The 19,890-nt window shown below is 40.6% G+C and overlaps 1 protein-coding gene across 1 annotated transcript; it reads right to left on the reverse strand.

Moving 5' to 3' along the window:
* Nucleotides 1-17,894: 17,894 nt before the first annotated feature.
* her11 (hairy-related 11) lies at nucleotides 17,895-19,628 on the reverse strand. Its single transcript, XM_040120494.1, has 4 exons — nucleotides 19,542-19,628; nucleotides 18,875-18,970; nucleotides 18,671-18,764; nucleotides 17,895-18,541 (listed from the first exon to the last, which is right to left on the reverse strand). Exons 1-4 carry the CDS (start codon nucleotides 19,593-19,595, stop codon nucleotides 17,895-17,897), a joined length of 891 nt encoding a protein of 296 aa, XP_039976428.1. The 5' UTR covers nucleotides 19,596-19,628.
* Between the last annotated feature and the right edge of the window lie 262 nt (nucleotides 19,629-19,890).

The following is a 19,890-nucleotide window of genomic DNA, read 5'->3' on the forward strand; positions in this document are numbered from 1 at the left end:
CTAGTTTTTTCCTACAAAACCTTTTTGTATTCATCTCAAAAAATGACTGCAATAAATGCACACAGATTAAACATTATAACAATGCTCAACAATCTAAATGACGCAGATTCGTGACGATCAATCACGCAAAAAAGAAAAAAAGAATGCTGTAATACATTATAAATTAAATATCAAAGATTCCCTAAATGTAGGAGAACTTCTAAAAAATTTGATGCAAGAAAAACAAGCCTTCCTCTCATCATCAACAGATTACCTCACTGTGTGGAGTCAGGCTTTCACCTTAATATGTTTGTCTTGACACATCGTACAGAGTGTAATTATCTATTTTGACCATAAGAGCTGCCAACGCCGAAGTGAAGAGTCCCGTTCTGTGTAACGCTCCCTGCCTGGTTAAAGAGCCTGATAGAGGCAGACTGTACTCTTACTGCCTACCGGTGAAAGTGGAAATGTGCTTTGTTGCCCCTCAGTCAGGCGGAAAATTGCAAACCCATTTGTCATTGTGTGCCAAGATGCAGAGGTCAGTCAACAGATTCCTTCATGACAAGCTTACGGAATCAAATGTTTTTCCACGGCCTCACCCTTTCACACCTGCACCTCCAGGTAAAATAACAAAACAAGGGGAGAAAGAGAGAATAGAGGGCTTAGAGCGAGCAACTTAGAGGCAGGGAGAGAAAAACGATATGTGAAAAGAATTTACCGTGAAACCCTGCACGTCTATTTGCCATTTCAGCTCATTTGAACCCAATATACATTTAGCTCACAGTGGCAGACGAAATGCCAGGTTTTGGCCAACGTCCAGACCTGGAGGATATCGCTAATTATTCCTGCCTGCAACCACAGAACATTCTTACAGCCGCGAAAAGGATGTTGTTTGTTATCGTCTTGGTCAAAACAGCAACTGCTTGATTTGAGGTAATTACAGATAAACTTAACAAAACATTTCAACTGCTTGATTGACTGTTTAATCCTGTAGAGAGGTTCCAAGCTGTGGAACATCAAAGACAGATACCAAAACCAATTTGGCTTTCAAGTCATTTTGAAAGCAGCAGTCACTCATTTTAACAGTTTGAGTAAGTCCCAGTGTGTGTAGAAAATAAGTGTCTGTTTGTCTGCAGAAGGTCAGTATCATCTGATTTAATTGTCTTTATACTTCAGAGCTTAGTGCGAGACAAGGCTAAAGTCATCCTCAGAAAAGATAAAGACTGTCGAATAAATATTAAAGCGAGACTGAGTAGGCTAACCTCTGCGGAACAGTGGCCACTGTGGCCAAAAGTGGTAAATACTGAATTTGCCCTCTTTTCACACAATCTTCTTGAACCGGTTGCTTTGAAAACACCTAATTAGTCAACCTGACTGAGCGCGAGATGAGCGAGACCACAACATGGATGAATTCATGGAGATGGTTGAGATGCAGCAGGTCAGTCTTGCTGCCAGTTTGTCTCAGTGGCCAACTGCGGTAGTGCAATAAAAACCAGACTAAAGGTGTGTTCAGACAGAATGCAAAGCATTCCCTGACTTCTTTCGGACAAGTTTCACTGCTAAACCATTTGTGTTTATTTGTCCTTAAAAGCCAGTGTACCTGCAGATATTAGCTCTAAACTAGCAGATTCATATAAAACCTCAGAATACACACAAGTAGTTCACTCATTTTCAGCTTGTGCTGACGCATCTTATCATCAAGTCACGTCTTTTCATTGACTTTGTATGCAGTTGCGTTTCCTCTAAAATCCATTTCACATTCTGTCTGAACACAGGGTCAGAGGCTACAGCGGCTCTGTGAGGCCGGAGTTAGGCACAGCTGTGCTTTCTGTCAAATGCTAACATCAACTGACATGCGCACAATAACAATGCTGACATGCTGAATCTTAAGCAGGTAGCTATAATGTTCACCATATTAGTTGAGCATGTTAGCATGCTAACAATCGCTAATCAGTAGTAAATATGGTAAGGAGTACAGCTGAGGCTGATGGGAATTTCATTGGTCTTGCAGGTATTTGGTTGTAAACCAAAGTACTGGACAAATTTAAATTTTGACCTGATGATGGGGATGGATAAAAAGCTAAGGGATCACCAGAGTTATTACACTTCATTCTGAGTGGCACATACAACAGACCAACAGATTATCAGACCATGAGAACGATGCCAACCCACGCTGCTTGCATACCTAAAATTCCCATGTGACACAAAAGGCATTTTCCCAATAGAGCGCCATTATAAAACATACTTCAGTAAAACTTTTGGCAGCTGTAAATAAGGTCAGTAATTACTCTTTGTATTATACATTTTTAAACCCTGACAGTTTTATATTTGTGTAACATTCCCAGAACCTAGCAAAGCAGAGGACAGAGACAAATGGGCCACAAACAAGAGTGTTTGCACTGGGTGAGCAACTTTCCTTAAATGTCTGATGAATGGGCGCCATCTTGGAGTCCTGTATACTGTTCTTACAATATATTCAAGCTGCTAAGCAATTATATGTATCATGTTGAGGTAACACGTGTTTAACTCCTATTTTAATTTTGTAATATAACCATAAAAATGTTTGTCTGTGAAATGCTCAAGTGCTGTCATACCAGACTGAGTAAGGCTGCAGAAGCAACCCCAGCTAGTTGTAAGGCTTTGTTTTCTTTCTTATGAATTCAGCTATTCATTTGTTTCTGTTGTTCTTTTAAAAATGGTATAGTCTCTTTTTAAAGTGTGAAATTCCTTTTGCACAGTGGTTAGATCAATTTTTGTCAAGTACTCCTTAAATTAAACAGACAAAAAGAATTTTCCTTTCCATTCCAGATGAGTGTGTCTAGTAATTTTGAACAGGATATCTCCTTTGACGAGATTGCTACACAGATTGAGTTTAAACAGGGCTTTGCCTTATAGTACATTAATCTGTAGCTCTTACATTGTTAAATTGTATAAATCACAGGGCTAAACATGAACAAGTCCCAGCGAGTTCCAAGGTACAAGTGATCCAAGAGTGCCGCTTGAGTCCCTGTTGTTTTGGAGAACAGAAAGGAGCCTGAGCCAACACAGAAAACCACTTCGGAGAAATCAATGTAAATCAATAGACCTCTAATCTGTTGCACTCTAAATGCTACATTCAATCCATAATTACATCCCTTGGACATATTGTAGATGTGTCTATGATATAAAAGGTGGACAAAAGTGGATTCTGAGAGTTTATACAACTTTCAGATCACATTAAATTTGACTTTTATAAAGAGAAAAAAGATATTGACTTTTCAGTGTGAGTTCACCCTTGCTGTGGCTGCTCTTGCTGTGATCTCCGGGAGTGTTAGCAGTGCAAAACGTTGTGGGGAACTTCAAACACACGTAGCAGCAGAGCTCAGATCCTCCTCCACAGTAATAACTTTGAGTGCTTCTGGAAGGAGGAAATCCCCTGGCCAGGAAAGACACATCACTCCACTACAGAGGCAACGGGTCGCGCAGTTTAACACAGTCAACCCACAAACTCCAGCTTGAAATAAAAACACGCAAGACTAGTGGATGGTACAAAACCAATGTTCTAGTAATGGAGTACATGATAACTCAGACACAAACTTGTACTGGCGAGGTGTATCATATTTTTGCAAAACAGCAACAAATCTTGCCATCTTATGGTGTTTATAGAAAAAGATAGCATTACCTCATATTCAGGTCTGTAAGTCAAGTAGGTTAAGTTTATTTATACAGCCCAAAATCACAAGTTTGTCTAAGCGAGCTTTACAATCTGTGCAGCATACAACAATATCTATGCATGTCTATCCTTAGACCCTCCATTCAGATAAGGAAAAACTCCAACACTGACAGACATCATACATCAGGCACAATATTGCTCCGAATCATATAAGCAAGGTAAAAACTAGGCCTATGAAAATTACCCTAAAAATAAGTAACAGAATGTGTAGAAAACTTCTTACAGACCCTTATCAATCAGAATCCATCCCACGCTCCTTACAACTGCTGATTTCTCCAGCTTATCACAGATTCAGAGGTTAATCAGTAGAGGCTGGAGCAAGCCTTTATTTTGCTAAAGCCTGCATTTCCCCCAGTATCAAAGGCACCATGAAAAACCAGAGCAAGGAGCTGGAGCAGGTGATAAGCTGCGACCTTAAGGAGAATTAAAAAGGACTTAAAGAAACAGATTCACCCTTCAAAGGAAACTTTTGAACGCTCTCTGACTTCTGTCTAGATGAAGTGGTTATTATGGATTTTATGAGATTAAAATATTAAACTTCTGTCACTTTGAGCAAATGCAGCTTGCACAGTTTAGAGCAACCTTAGTCCCAAACAGGAAAGAAAATGAAGAAATAAACAAGAGTCTACGGCCATGCAAGCAGCTCTGTGAGAATATACTTTGACACAGTGGTGCTTTGAGCTAAATGTTAATGTCAGCATGCTAACATATTCACAATGACAAAGCTAACATGCTGATATTTAACAGGTATAGTCTAATGTTTCACATTATCACAATCAAGTTTAGCATCTGAGCGTGCTAACATCTGCAAATAAAAACTCAACATGGAAATTAGTTCTGCAGGTATTTGGTCATAAATCACAGTACTGGATAAACTTAATTTTGTGCTAGAAAAGTCAGAGAAAAGAAAGAAAGAAGTTCACCAAAGTTATTCGAATTTTTCTTCAAAAGACTCAAAATATGCACATTTTGTAGCAATCCATCTGATAGTTCTCAAGACATTTCACTCTGAATCACTAACGCAACATCATTGTGATGCTTGAGGAAAAATCAGTAAATCGCCGGAGTCAGTAGACTTCATCCTTTGAGGACCAAAAATTCAATAGCAATCAACTGAATAGTCACTGAGATATTTTAGTCTGGACCAAATTGGTATACTGGCTGACTGACATTGCAGTTGCTATTAGGTTTTCTTGAATGTCCTGAACATTTGAATGAAGATGAAAAATAAGGCATTTCTCCCCTACCTGTGAGAGAAATAATAATGGTGATATACTGTATTGCGTACTCCATATTACAGCTGAAATTAACATTTGTTCTTTCTCTAAATTATTTTAGAAACCTTCACAGTTCAGTGACTGGTATAAAAAGAATACATAGATTAGCACTTGTTGGACACAGGGGGGTTTTGATGATGCTTTGGCCTCCTCGTCTTCCTCCTGATCTGAAGGCATGCATACCTCTCCACGTCCCAGTAACTAATCATCATACAGATCTGGTCAAGAATAGAGTAGCTGAACCCACAGGAAATATCAAATCCAAGCTTTCTAGAGTTTCACCTGTGCTTTCCAAGTTCATTTCCCATGCCTTGACCCAGAAGATGTCAGTATTGTCTGCTTCAGTAGGCAGAAACTGGACTTCAAAGCCTTGAGACAAACAAGGGAATACTTTGGGGGAGTTGTTCAAATGTTCCAGTGTTTGAGTGGAGAGCCGTTTATTTCCTCACAATAGTTTTCACTGTGCTTGCACTAATAGGCTGCTCTAGCTCACATTATTCTGTCTGGTTGGCTCTGGTCCTCCTCTAACCCAGGTGTGTTTTTATTGAATTCAAACTTATCAGGGAGGTGATCAGAAACCTGTTGCCAGCTAGGCAGGTCAACCACTCCATGTTATGAAACCAGAAACATTTGTAGGGACACAGGGAGACAACTCATGGTTTAACTTTGCAAAGAAGCAAGAAGTGTCCTCATAGTTATAAAGCGTGAATCAGAAGAAAATTAGCATCAAATATCACACTTTCAGCTTCAGTCCTGGTTAAAATTTATGTGACTAATTCACTGAAGTTGCCTTTAAGAGAAATGAGTCAGAGCTAGACGTAGCCCAATCTCTCAGATAGTTGACACCCGCCTGCCCAGGAGGATCAAAGTGCTTCTCTGTGCACATTAGGAAAATACAGAGGACTCATTTCAAGCGCTCAAAGTGCCACATAGATGCTTAGCCACACATTCCCCCTGTCAGAGGCAAACAAAGACAGTTTTCTGGGAGGAGAAAGGCATGTCGTTTCCCCAACATGCCTCACCTGTAGTGACCAATCACAATAGCAGTTACAATCCCGAGCCCTGAAGGAAGATAGGTGAGGGTTTATGTTGTCATTGGTGGATGTTTTACAATTGGGTGTAATACATCTTGCAGTTAATGTTTATTTTCACAGGGACCACCTCATTCCTTTGGTCTGACCCTGAAAGATGTAGTGTGTAATCAAAAGAGCATTGATAGGAGCATGTTTAAATGTCTGCAGACGTTACACATTCATTCAGCGTCTGCTGTGTCAACAAGCAAGCTGTCATGCTGTGAACTGGAAATGTTATCTCAATTTTAAGCAACACATGCAAATATTACAGTAAGACACAAGCAGTGCTAGATACTAGAGTCCTTACTTTTTCATTATTTCGTGTTTCTATTCATAGTGACATTTACAGGAACTTTGTGAAATACAGGCTGTGTATAGTGATAGTGGAAGTGCAGCCAAAGGGGAAAATTTGTGCCAAACACCTGAGTGAGTGGTGGCTACACTGAGAAGGTCATATTGTGTTCCTTTATTGGTAATGGCTGGTACCTGAACAGGCCAATGTTCAGGAGTCAGTTCACCCAAATTACAAACAAAAAAGCCCTTATTTTCCCATTTACATGTGGTGGTAATCTAGCCATGCTGATTTTTTTGGTGTCAATTGTCCAGATCAGTGGTGGGTGGAGTATTACATCCTTGAGTCCTTTACCACAGAGTAGAAATACTCCATTATTAAATGTTCTGCATTCAAATTTTTACACATGGAAATCTTTAAAAATACTGTCACTGAAATAGACTTAAAGTTTCAAAAGTATAGAATGCATTATACTGAATAGCCTCTTTCTGAGTGTTAATGTTTAATGTTGTACTGTGTCAATCTGGGGGTCATTTAAACTATTTTTATACAATTATATATTGTTGGGTAGTTTAATCTACAACAATCTTTCATATTTTCAAAACTGGAAATATGTTTTGTATGTAAAATCTTGATGCACAAAGCAACAAGCACCTTCAGGTGTGTGAAGTGGAGTAAAAGAAAAAAAAAACTATAAAGTATTATGCTGTAAGATGATAAGACTAAATACAGTGCCGGTACCTCAAAATTACTTAAATTGCTTGCTTACTTAGAGTGCAACAGCACATCATAAACACAACAATGTGAATATTTCACTTTATATCGCTTTTATTGCCAACTGATGAATTCAGGTCCCAAACTCACTCTCCTTTTATCTCTGGTTTGCTCTCCACCAGCTCTTGAGAGAAATATCTGGCCCCTTAGCTTGTAAATGCTCTACTGAAATAAGTTCACAAGCTAGCTGCTTTGAGTCAAAACAGTAAAGTTGTGTAAAATCAAAACAAATAGCTGAAAGATACTAAAACGCTCCATTGAGCTGAGGAGAGCTGCAGAGTTGGGTAATAATTATCTGCTAAATGCTCCAATGTGGGCTTATCACTTTGACTAACCCCTTTCACATACAAGTAATCATGTGATCTATCATTGATGTTAAAATATACATTATAGCAGCTTCAAGTACAGGACTTGAGAAAATATGCTGAATCACTTGCCAGCATTGGCCTGGATTGTAAGATATACATCTCTCAAATTTCTGCCTCTACCCCGTAACAGTCGAGGTGGCTAGAAATTAATTTGTGGTGGTCAAAACATTGAAAATGTTTTATAAAATTAAATAGTAATGTGTCTTTCCAGAAACACTGGTTTGGACTATTTCTTTAGTATCAAGTCGTGTCAATGAAAATTGTGAAGAGCGTCATCTGTTTCAGTATTGTAAGGACCACAAAAACATTTCCATTGTATTAGGCAGGACGCCAAAATCTCAGACACAGGTATCTCGAAATTTGGGCAGACAAAACCAAAACTATCTAGAAGCCACTAGAGGTAACTGAGAAAATATATATTTGTAATTTTAAAACTTACACGGCCCAAAACAAAAGACAGATTTAGCACTATTTGTGTTGAAAAATAACATGAAATGGGCACCTCAGTCTGACATGGAGACCAACACTGTTTCGGATACATAAAGTAAGATTAGCCAACTTTGAAAAAATGCTGTTTTAAGGGTGGAGATGGAGAGTGTAAATCTGTCGGCTGCTTTCCTGGCATTGCTGCTCAGGACCTCACTGGAACTCATAAATCACAGTTGGCCTGGCACTGGAACTCAGGGCCCCCTGGAATCAGTCGCAGTCTGACAGAGCATCAGATCGATAATAAAACATTACTGATAGCCTCCAGCTTTGAGCTGTCCAGAGACCATGTAATGAAGAATGTGCACACATACATGGTTATGATGGATAACACAACAGAAGAGCCAATGAGGTAGATAATTATGGGAGCAGATGTCTGCAAAGCCTTTCTGAAATGTCTTTCTTCCTCATTAAAGCCATTATCTTTCTATTTTGCCTGTAAAAGGCAGTAACATACAAAAGTATTGTCTGTTCACCCTCTTGTGATGTTATAGGGCAGAAAAGAGGGGAAGAAAAAAGCTGATGACAGGGCACTTTCATGTTACTTATCGTGACACCCTATCAGACTGATCTAGATGGGCTAGACAAAGTACCACCAGGTCCCGTAGCTTTGAACTGAATTTCATCTGTTTCATCATATCTCCCTGTGTTTACTCCTCAGGGGAGATGAGGTTGGTGGTCCACGCACTGAGACCACAGTGAAAAAAGAGGGGGAGCCTGAATGACAGATAAGTCTAGTCTTATTCAAGAGGAGGCATCTGTGTTTTATGAAGAACATATAAATATGGAGCTGGATGAAAAGAGAGAGAGAAAAGCTCTGATAAACTACTCACTCATCGTCTCACGCAACACTTTTCAGGAGGTGATAGTGTGCCCATCCCTTAAATGTCCCTGAAGCTTTGAGAGGGTGCATGAGATGAGGGATCCAATAGGATTTAAGAGGAAACATCCAGAAACAGTTGGATAGATTTTATGGTGTGCATTTCTGCTACGAAAAAAAAGTGAACAGCAACACGTCGCTACCAAAAATAAAACACGATAAGAGGCAAACTAATACCTCAGTATTAAGAAGTTGTCTTATAAGTGTCTGTGTATCCCTAACGTGACGTGGTTGTTCCATCTCAGAAGGTGCTGATTTCCTCACACTAAATTGTATCGCCACTCTCAGCCCGCATCAGCCCTTCAGCATGTGCTGTGATGATCTCTCCAGACGTCACTAGATATGTATCACACAGACAGTCAGGGAGACATTAACGTGAGTGTGTGCGCAGGCCCGTCTAAGTTAGAAAGTGTGTAAAGCACAAGGAGCCACTAAGAGTGATAAAAAAACAAAAAAAAAACACACTGCAAATCCTTATCTGTATAAAACAAATCTAAAATACATATCTGTTAGAGCTAATTGTCTGTGACGTTGTAATCTAAGAGAACAAGAGTCTGAAGCCATGCTAGCAGCTCGGTCATCTGTACCTAGGCAGTGGTTCTTTGAGTCAGCCTGTTAACTTGACCACAAAGACAAGCAATTATAATGTTTACCATGTTCCCCATATTAGTTTAGCACGTCAGCATGCTAACATTTGCTAATTAGCCCTAAGCACAAAGTACGACTGAGGCTGATTTTTTTAGTTTGGTTTGGTCATAAACCAAAGTATTGGGCAAATTAAAATCTTGCAATAATGCTGATGCTGGATGAAAGGTTAGGGGCTCAGCGAAGTGATTACAGTACGTCCTGAGGGGAACATGAATGTCGGCACCAAATTTCATGGCAATCAATCCAATATTTGTTGAAGTAGCCCAATCTGGCGGTGGACCATCTGACCGACATTGCCATCCCTAGTATTCACCTTATCATGGAAAAAATGATTTTGTGTGCCATTATTGTGTATGTGGAGTGTTGAGGCAGCTCCGCGCGGATGTCTGCGGTGTGACGAGTGGAGTGAGGTTGGACTCGAAGTTCTCATTTGTTGAACCTTGACCCCAGCTGCACTGACCTTTGTGACAGCCAATCGCTGTTCACCACTGCTTAAGCTGAATGATGGATGAAAAACGTATTAGTTGTGTTTTTGAACTTCCAGAAATGTATAATAACAAATTGGCCACATGTCAAGACCATATATAAAAGATATTTGATATTTTACCACTGCCGAGGGTTCCGGCACAGAATGTGCCGCGCAACACCCTTGTTTTTCTGCTGTAATGTGAATAAGCCTTAACAAGTGTTAGTACTGTTGTTAGTCACTGCTCAGAGTGACACCACTAAACCCCTCACAGTGCTGCTAATAATGACTACCAGCACAGTGACGGGTGCAAGTATTGGCAATGAAGGTATGTAATTTCCTCTTTTAGCTCTTGTTCCGCTCATGTTCAGTGCTTGTTCCTGCATGGAACCGCAGCGGGAAACCCCAGCTCCCCAAGACAGAGCACACTTTGCTCATCTGCAGCAGGGCTGCCAGGTGTCAACTTGTGACACTGCTATAAAAAAAAGCATTTTTTCCATGCTAGTAATGCCTCAGTGAGAAGTCCATAAATAACTTGTATACTGACTTGATTTGTCTAGTTTAGATGTTATTCTAAAAGAACATAAGTTTCTGATTTACCCTGGGGTTTTAAATTTGGGTCAGTTTGGAACATATGAACTAAGGTACCTGTCAGCCTTTATCACACCACTTTACTGTTTAATATAGTACAACTACAGTAAATTAAACCAGACAAAGTCAAACACAATCACAAATGAAACTAATTTGAGACCTTTCTTATATGCTCTACATTGTTCAAAAACTTGGCTTCAGACACTGCAGTCCCTAGCAGCAGTGGTGGAATTTCTACATGGTAGAGATAAGGACAGGCGGCTCTATTTGTCAGTGCACGGGGCCCCTTAAGGGCCCAAAGAATCTGATGTCCACACACTCTTTCTCCTGCACTCTGACATTTTCTCAGCCGTATGAGGTTACACACGAGGAAAAAGACATCCACATCATCAAGCCTCCTTTTTTGAGAAACAAAACGGCCTCTTACTCCTGTTTCTGGTGACATCAGGACAAAATGTCAAAAGTTCCCAAAAGGTTGCTGGCGAAACAAAGTATTCTCTAAATGAGAATGGACAGGAGCTAGCATTTTTAGATGACCTATGTATCAGTTGCTATTTTTATCTGCAGCTTCTGTTTGGTACGGTGACCTATGACCTGTTAGGTTCTTACTGAATTTTAGAAAAGGGCAAAGAGCACAAAGTGTACTGAAGTACATCCCCAGGATTACAAGCGTTTCCAGGGTGAGAGTTTGTAACCTGCGTTGGCTGCAGGCTAGCAGGGTCACAGCCCACCCATGGGGGAGGGACGATAAGGTCACAAAGGCTGAAGAGGATGCATGTTCCCAGACACAAAGTAGACAGCTCCAGAGCTCAAACACAAAACACAGGAAAACACTGGCAGGCAGGCAGGAAGGGTGTGATTCTTGATACTTTCTGTAAAACCTCAAGTTAAAAAATTGGCTTCATTAGATTAAAGGTTTAAAAGATAAATGCAATAAATGTGGCAACATGATGAAGCCAGTAGAGACCCAATTTCAGGTTTGATCATGACAATTAACTGTACTTTGAATCTAAAGTATCCCCAAGCAGTGCAGGAAAATTACAATTTGGATAGCGCAAGCAAAGCAAATATACAATAATGACAATACGCTCTTGCATACATGATTGCAGCGGGGTCCCTCAGGAAGAAAAGGTTATAGGATCTCTGAAAAGGCAGCCATTGTTCATCATCTCCAGCAAAATGACTTTGTAAAATTGAGAGGAAGAAAGGCAAACCACTGGACCAATGGTGGCCCCTGAAAGTGGAGAGCACTGATGCATGAGTGAAAAGCGCCTTATGTCAAATATAATTGTCCTGGCCTGAAAAACAAGCTTGCAATGTCTGATTTGATTCCCTCCTGTTTGGCTCAAGTTACTTCCTGTCTGCTTTAAGCATGTTTGTTGGGACAATGAAGCTCCTGGAGAGATTTTGGGATGTTCTGATTTCTTTGTCCACCAAAGGGCTGAATTTAATGACCTCTCATTACTTGTGCTTTTTTTTTTTTTTTTTTTTTTTTTTTTTTTGAAGTCATGTTAATTCCCTGAAACTTGTTTGACTTTTAAAGCAATAGTTTGACATTTTGGGAAATAAGCTTATTCACTTTCTTCCTGAGAGTTACATTGGAAGATCAATAGCATTCTCATATCTGTACAGGAATAAGCTACCGAGAGCAGACAGTTAGTTTAGCCTAGTGCAAAGATTGGGGGGAAACAGCGAGCCTCGCTATGTCTGAAGATAACAAAATCTGCCTAGCAGATCTAGAAGCGTCTCTAAAGCTCACTAAGCAACACTTTATGTCTCCTTTGTGTAATCCATACAAAAAACAAATTGTAAAAATGTCAAATAGTGGTTTTTACACAAGGTTATTAGCGGGGCTATAGCTATGAGCAGTGACTTTCTGAAAACGTTGTTTGGATTATACCAACAAGATGTAAAGTGTTACTGTAATTAGTGATCTGCAGCAAATTTTGTCATTATCTATCCAAGCCGCTAACCTTTGTGCTAGGCTGACCGGCTGATGGTGGTACCTTCATATTTACACTACAGACATGGGAGGGGTACCAGTCTTTTAAGTCCTTGGAGTAGGCATATTTCCCAAAATGTTGAAATATTGCTTTAAGTGTTTCTCAATATCATAAAAAACATTAATACTAAAGTGCGGAAGCAAGGGTAAGAGTCTATAGCCATGCTAGCAAAACTGTGATACTGTACACAGGCGTGCTGTGAGTTAAATGCTAACATTAGTATGCTAACATGCTCACAATGACAATGCTAACGTGCTGATGTCTAGCAGGTATAATTTTCACAATGTTCACCGTATTAGTTTAGCATGTTAGCAAGCCGACATTTGCTAATTAGCGCAAAACACATCATTACTTTTTAAAGTATTTGATCATTAACAAAACTGTTGGACAAATTGAAATTTTGGCGTCATGGTGGCACTAGAGGTAGGTCAGGGGATCACCAAAGTGAACAGGATTCATCCTCAGGGGAACATTAGTGTCTGTGCAAAATTTAATGGCAATCCAATATTTTTGAGACTGTTCAGTCTGGGCCAAAGTGGTGCACCAACCTACCAACACTGTCATCCATTGAGCCATGCTGCTAGCAGGGCCAAAACAAATATCAACATATACATTAATTCTCATGACCGGCAATTAATTATCATAAAGCTGTGAGACTTTGTGCCAAAAATAAGACCAAAACAAATCGAATTTTTATAAAATTCCAAGCTCCATGACTGTGATGCAAGCTGTAAGATGCAGGGGGTGGATTTCTCCTGTGGTAACTTGTCATGCTCCCTCCTGCTTAGGTCTGCTGTCCTTGGTTGTTGGCTCTGTGCTGAGATGTCTGTAGTGGCCCTTCTCCTGGCTTTTCTTTTGCCCGTTGCTGCTGGCCTGGAAGCATGTCCAGCTGTCCCATCATTCTGTCAGCGCCACTGTCTCCCTCAGCCCCAGATTAAAAACGCCAAAGGGGCCGCCAGGAAAAGTGGCTCGCCCTCGTCTCTCAGGACTTATGTCAAAAATGTTTCAGTCCTCAGGTAATTTGCTACAGTCTGGGATCCTTTCACTATTTACTTCAAAGAACCTTGCAAAGATAGGGAAAGAGAGAGAGAGAGAGAGAAATGAAAGGGAGGAAAAATGATATTTAGTTGTGGGTAGTGACAGATCTACATTCTTGAGTATTGACATGCAATGTGAGCGAGGAGTCCTTCTCTAGGGATGCTGACTGAGTCTGCAGCAGTCCTTAAATTTGACTGATAAAAAGCAGTGAATCGACGGACTGTCTTCCAAAATAGAGCTTAGTCAAACAAATTGACTTAACTCCAAAAGAATGCACAGTCACTCCTACACAAATAGACAGTTTACCAGACAGTTAAAGTTCAGGTTTGGAAAATCACTCACATTGTTGCATGTAAATTGCAGTCATTTGCTATTGTTGCCCAAATATAAGGAGTAACACTGAATGTGAACAAGTTTCTTTGAATTGTAATCTCGCCCGAGGCAGTTATCCTTAATCTGGAAAAAGGTTAAATCGTCTAAATCAGCCTGAAATGGTCGTGCAAAGGTGCACTTATCTTCTTTATTTAAATGTTGGGAAGTTCTGCCCTCTGTGTAAGATAATCCCCTGCTGTTGGACTTAAATACAAACTGGTTAAGACCTGTGGAATGAGGAAGAGAAACCGGAAAAGTCAATTCAATTACTTCCTGACTTGTTAAACCTCACAGTGAATTTTGATTTATTAACCCTTTAATTGTCCCAATCAGAAAAAAGTTATGTGAAAAGTATTTTTTGCTTCTTTTTTCAGTCAGTTGGTGTTTTTTTTTTCAACAAGGCATCACAAATCAAAATGTGCTCTATCAAAAGGTTGAGAAGACCACGTAGATCTATCCAAATTGATATGAACCAGAGTAAATCAGTGGTATCTAGTTGAAGTGAATACAACGTTAGACATGACAGATTAGTCACACCCACCCTCGAAAAGGTTAGCAGCAGATTTTCAGGGTCTGGATTCGGGGCCAGCCATGATAAGCATCTCTCCTGTGGAGCTGCTGAGCTACACAGCAGCACAGTACAATATGCACTCTTGCTGTTTATGTGTATACTTTCAAGCTGTTCACGCGTGCACATATGTGATGAAAGAGACTGACACCAGTCCCGTCTCAGCATTTGGATTTTTGAAATGCACCAACTCGAAAGAATTCACAGATCCTCAGCAGGCCATGACAAACCCCTGACATCTCCACAGAGCAACATCTCGAGTTTTCAAATCCAAATCAGGAATGCATGGGCGCATTCATGGCAAACAAAAACAGTGATTAAAGAGGGTAACAGGATCAGCTCTAATCAGCGTGTCCTGAGAAAATGCCAAGGAGTTTTCATCCATTGTCAGGTCACTCCAAGAGTTGATCTCTTTCCCTATTAATTATGTGCTGTGCCGCGGCAGTCCTCCTCTCCAGCGTGAGCGACCCGCTCTCCTTTCATATGTCTGTGCAGAATGATCAAAACATGCAGAGAGACAGAGTGGAGAATCAAGCTCCAAGTGATGTCCCTGCCCTCTCATTTCTCTGACAAAGAACAATGGCCACCTCATAACTAATGGCACTCTTACAGAGGGAGCTTCTTCAGCGCAAAGAGGACCAAAGAGGGGGGAAAAATAACCATTATCCTAAGACATGTTCTATCATGTGATAAATTCTGTTTTCTCAAGCCAAATCCTGTGGTGCCCCTCTGCTGAAAATATTCAGAGCTTGTACCAGAGATTTGATCATCAGATAAAGAGTGTGCTGAGCAGTGAGAGACAGAAGGACAGAAGAATGATGACCATGCATCTTGGACTTACCGCTGATGGAACAGCTCAATAACATCCTCTATTTAGCCCCCCCACACACACACACACACACACACACACACACCACCACCCAATTATCCTCATTGTGAGAGGTCAGGGACGGATGGAGGATTACCCAGTCTGCTACACTCTACGCTGTGTCAGTGCTGCCCCCTGTTGGTCAAAAGTCAAAACATCTTCTGAACCCCTGTAGCCCTGCAATGCACTCTGCAGCATTGTTATGCTGTAAAAAAAAAAAGAAGAAGAAGAAAAGCAAAAAAAATAATGATATTGAATATTGTATCAGGATCAAGGGCAAAAGTGTGATCAGGTCATCCCGACTTTTGTTTGAGCCCATTGACAGAGAAATGCGAATACACTCACTTCATACAGAGGCTGAGGCTTAGGGACCCCTGACCCCCTGGGCCCATGGGCATGTGCCCAGTAGGTGTATGCAGTAATCTACAGAGGTTTAGGCATGAACAAACAAGCACAAAAGAAATCACTGGTTGGTAAAGTATAGTGTGTTGACGTGCAAAAGATGACAAGGTGTTGCATAAACACACTTCCAATCCAAATGCTGTAGGGCACATTCTCACGGTTGGGATGCCAGTGGTAAAGAGTGTTGGTATTCTCATCCCCAGAATAATCTGCAGCAGCTCCATGGAAACCAGAGACAGTGGCAGGTGTTCCCAGCTAGGCTGCTGCTCAGAGGAAACAAACTGTCATATTGTATGTGAGGGGCTTACTGGTGAACAGGAGGTTTATTTAGATTCCTAAGGCAGTTGGTTGGCTGTCTGAATGTTGGATGGATTGGTGGGAATCTTCTTTCATTTAAGACAGGACCTAGAGGTATGGTGGTTGTGAAGGTTGACAAACTACAGTTTAATCATTCAATCCTATGCTAAAGTCAAACAGCAAGGTGCAGACTTAGTAGAGTGCCCAAAGTTATTCTATTTTTTTAAGATCATGAAATAAAAAGTAACGTGTTAACATTCAAAGAAAAGTTCATTTTTAATATTTGTTTGCGACAGTTGTTGAATTTACTTCTTTTCACTTCAAAAATCAACAGATTATGGACTTCGCCTACTCACTTCTTCGCCTTCTACTCCCTAGAACTTACTAACAAGGAAGGGGTTTGAAAATGGGGTCTTCATTACCGCCTGACATTAAACTAACTTTTGAGATATGGCAATGATTTTTACAGTAATATATTGTGTCTCAAACAAGTTTTAAAAGTTGATTCTAATACCGTACTAAAATACCTGGAAAGCACTTTTACTACCAAAATCAATGCCGCATAAACATAACATCTTTTTACATCTTTTTTCTTTTTTTCATAACATCTTTTTTTTATTCCATTCATTCTTCCTCCTTGGCAAAACCAGGTGCCTCCATTACCCACAATGCAACTTGACTGCTGGCCGTTGGGTCTGAGATTCAGTTGTGTTATCCCAGTAGCAGCGGCTGTATCCTGGAGCCTCTGGCCTCAAGCAGAGAGGAGGAGCGGGCTACAGAGGTCCGATAAGTTCGAGTCTTTCAGATTTTTTTCTCTTTTTTCTTTCGTCTTCAAATCCAGCCCACGCTGACTCAGGTGACATCACTTGAGGACATTTATCAGACTTCACACAGCTCCCTCTAGAGCCACAAAAGACTATACAACTTTTTTCACATCACGTCACTACGTGATGTGAAAAAAGTAGGTCCTCAAGACCTGTGGACAGACTTTGACGTGTAAACTCACTAGAGTTCCCCTTCGATGCCTAAGCCCCAGTTAGGATTTTTTATAACAGATTGCTGACCAACTTTTCCATACAAGACACAAAGATGAGATGTGTATTTCCCAATCACTGAGTGATTGAGAGCATTTTTCAGTTTCACTTCAGCATTTCAGTTGTTTTTTTTATGTCGACAAATAGAAGTTATAAAAAGGGTGTCTAAATAACTGCCTTCCTACAAGACCTGGGAAATAAATCTAAGAGCAGAGCCATCATTAATGTTGCTGATTCCACCTGTGTGTTTCCTGCTGTGGCAAACCAAAATGTATGTGTATTAAAACATGTCTATTCTGTCTGCCACTTTTTAACAAGATTACAGACAAGCCTCAAATAGAAATGGTCACAATTGTAGATGGCCAAAATAGTCCTGCCGACTGTCCCGTGTTTTGTTTATGTTTCGTAATGGCATTATCAGCATGCTGCATAAAATTCAGCAGGTAGTTTTTGACTTTTACTGAAATTAAAACATGATAAAGCTCTTAAGTGTAGATACGTGACCTCAAGAGGAGTGATCATAAAACCTGCAATTTGTTTATAATAAATGTATACTTATATAGTAGATAAATGCAGAAACTTAGACTTTAGGATGTTCAAGTACCAGTTTATTTACAAGAAAAGTACAAAATATAGGACATTTTAATAATATACACACTGTACATTGCAGGCATGGAGAGTAAATCATCGTCCCACGTAGACATTCCACTTTGTTCCCACTAAGTGGCTCTGCTGTTCTCAGTTTGTAAGTCTCTGCCCCACTTCATCAAAACCAGGGTCTCCACATGGATGAAGAAGAGTTTGGTAGTGAGCCCTCCCTCGGCGCAGGGTGTGGAGAGGATCTCAGAGCAGTAAGTGGGGGGAAGTGGAGGCCGGGAGGGCCAGTGTGAGGGACTGTGGGCGAGAAACTATAGAAGGAGGTGCCGGAAGATGGAGGTGACAGGCTGGGGGGGAAGGAGAAGTGAGAGGCTAATGACGGGAAAGGAGGAGAGGTGGCATATGTGGAGAAAGAAGGAGAGAACCAGGGAGAGGTGGGAGGGGAGAGATAGTCGTGGCAAGGTGTGGAGCAAGAGTGGGGCTGAAATGGGGAATGGGATGGAAACAGCGACTTGGGAGACTCGTCTTTTCTCTCTGACGTGCAGACAGCGTCCACAGATTCTGCATCTGGCATCCCAGTTTCAGTCATTTTCTGGTTGAAGTCTGGTTTTGGCTGCGGGGTCTCTGTGTGATGTTTCAGTCCCTCAATCAGGCTAGTCCTCTGTGCTTGGGTTATTTTGTGCATGTAGCTGGTCAGCTGGGCCATACACTGCTGAAAACCTGCACTCTGAACGGTGAAGAGAGGAGGGGAACTAGACTCTGGATGATGAAGGCTTACCTCGGGAGCATGAGTCCTCATCTGACTATTAGTAGGGTCTGTAGCAAGTAAAAAGACAGCAGGACGAGAGATAAAACAGGAGTGTAAGATTACAACGCCGATTTGTCACAGCAGAAATAGGATTCTCATACAATTAAGGGGCTGATGGACTATTTTGTTTGACTAACCACTGCTCAGTTTCTTTCCTTTGGTCCACTTCTGAAGGTATTCCACAGCCAGGTCCAGAATCTCTGCTTTCTCTATTTTGGGATTCTGCAGTCGCTGCGAGTAATAACAGCGAAACATGGAAGAAATTCATTTCATCATTGCAAGGTTATGATTTTTTACAGAAACATGTAGTGTCTATTTGCAATTGTTGTGACATGACTCACTGGATCCGATGTGTGCTTCAACAGCAAACTTCTCAGTTCAGCAAGACTTTGATTTATTCGATCCCTTCTCTTCTTTTCCACGACTGGTTTCAGAATCTAGTTAGTAATAAGCAGCATTATGTGATTATGATAACACTTTGGTCAGTCATTAAGGTGCCCCAGGTCATTTTTGACAATTGAATCAATATACTATAAATGAAAAATGAATGCATTTATTAATGGTTGGTGAATTATTTAGTAATGCTTTATAGATCAGTTATAATACATACATAAAAACAATTTTTGGGTTTGTGGGTTGTTAGTAAATCTATTAAGTCATTAATAAAGAGTCCTTGTTTTCTGTCTTTCTTTCTAAAAGGCCATCAGATCCACAGTTATGAATGTTAATAAGTTGTTATAATGAATACGTTTTTGTCCAGATGCTCTTTGGATCTTTTCTAAAAAGTCAGAGGTCAAATGATTCTTCCTGATGGCTTAAAGAGCCATAGAGACAAACAACTGTCATGCAGGAGAAGGATAAAGACCGGCCAAAAAGGGATTTTCCTCAAAAGTTGTCCTTATTAATGGCTCGCAAATAAAACTCTCATCTCAAACTTAAAACCCTTTTCAAGTGCAAATTATTAGAAAGTGCCCCCCAAAGAAATAATGTTTAAAAGAAAAACCTTACCCTTTTTCTGCTCTTGGCATCATCCAGAATGGGATTTTGAAGTTTTCTGGTCATGGTGCTGTGTTTGGTCCAAAATGTCCCGACTGAGACGTGAGGCTGCTGAAAAAGCCTCCTGTTCCCCGTGGGCGGTTATAAGTGAAGCTCGGTCTGCCTCTGATTGGCTGACAGGTGTGAGTGACGACACTTAGCCGAAAATGGTTTTATTATGGGCCTGGGTAAAATCGAAACTAACAATCTACCATCTTGACCAACAAGGATTATTTAAGACAAAAGCAATACATCTCTGGTCAAGTGAAATGATCCTTTCAGGTGGCGTGTTGCAAGAACATGCCAGAAAGTACGTTTAAAA

This window comes from Xiphias gladius, chromosome 23 (assembly GCF_016859285.1).
Source record: "Xiphias gladius isolate SHS-SW01 ecotype Sanya breed wild chromosome 23, ASM1685928v1, whole genome shotgun sequence".
Lineage (NCBI taxonomy): Eukaryota > Metazoa > Chordata > Actinopteri > Istiophoriformes > Xiphiidae > Xiphias > Xiphias gladius.

Coding starts and splice junctions, on each gene's coding strand:
- her11 (XM_040120494.1), bottom strand. CDS start 19,595: ATGACCAGAAAACTTCAAAATCCCATTCTGGATGATGCCAAGAGCAGA. Junction 18,971..19,541: donor ATGCCAAGAGCAGAAAAAGG/GTAAGGTTTTTC, acceptor ATTACTAACTAG/ATTCTGAAACCAGTCGTGGA. Junction 18,765..18,874: donor TGAAGCACACATCGGATCCA/GTGAGTCATGTC, acceptor TATTACTCGCAG/CGACTGCAGAATCCCAAAAT.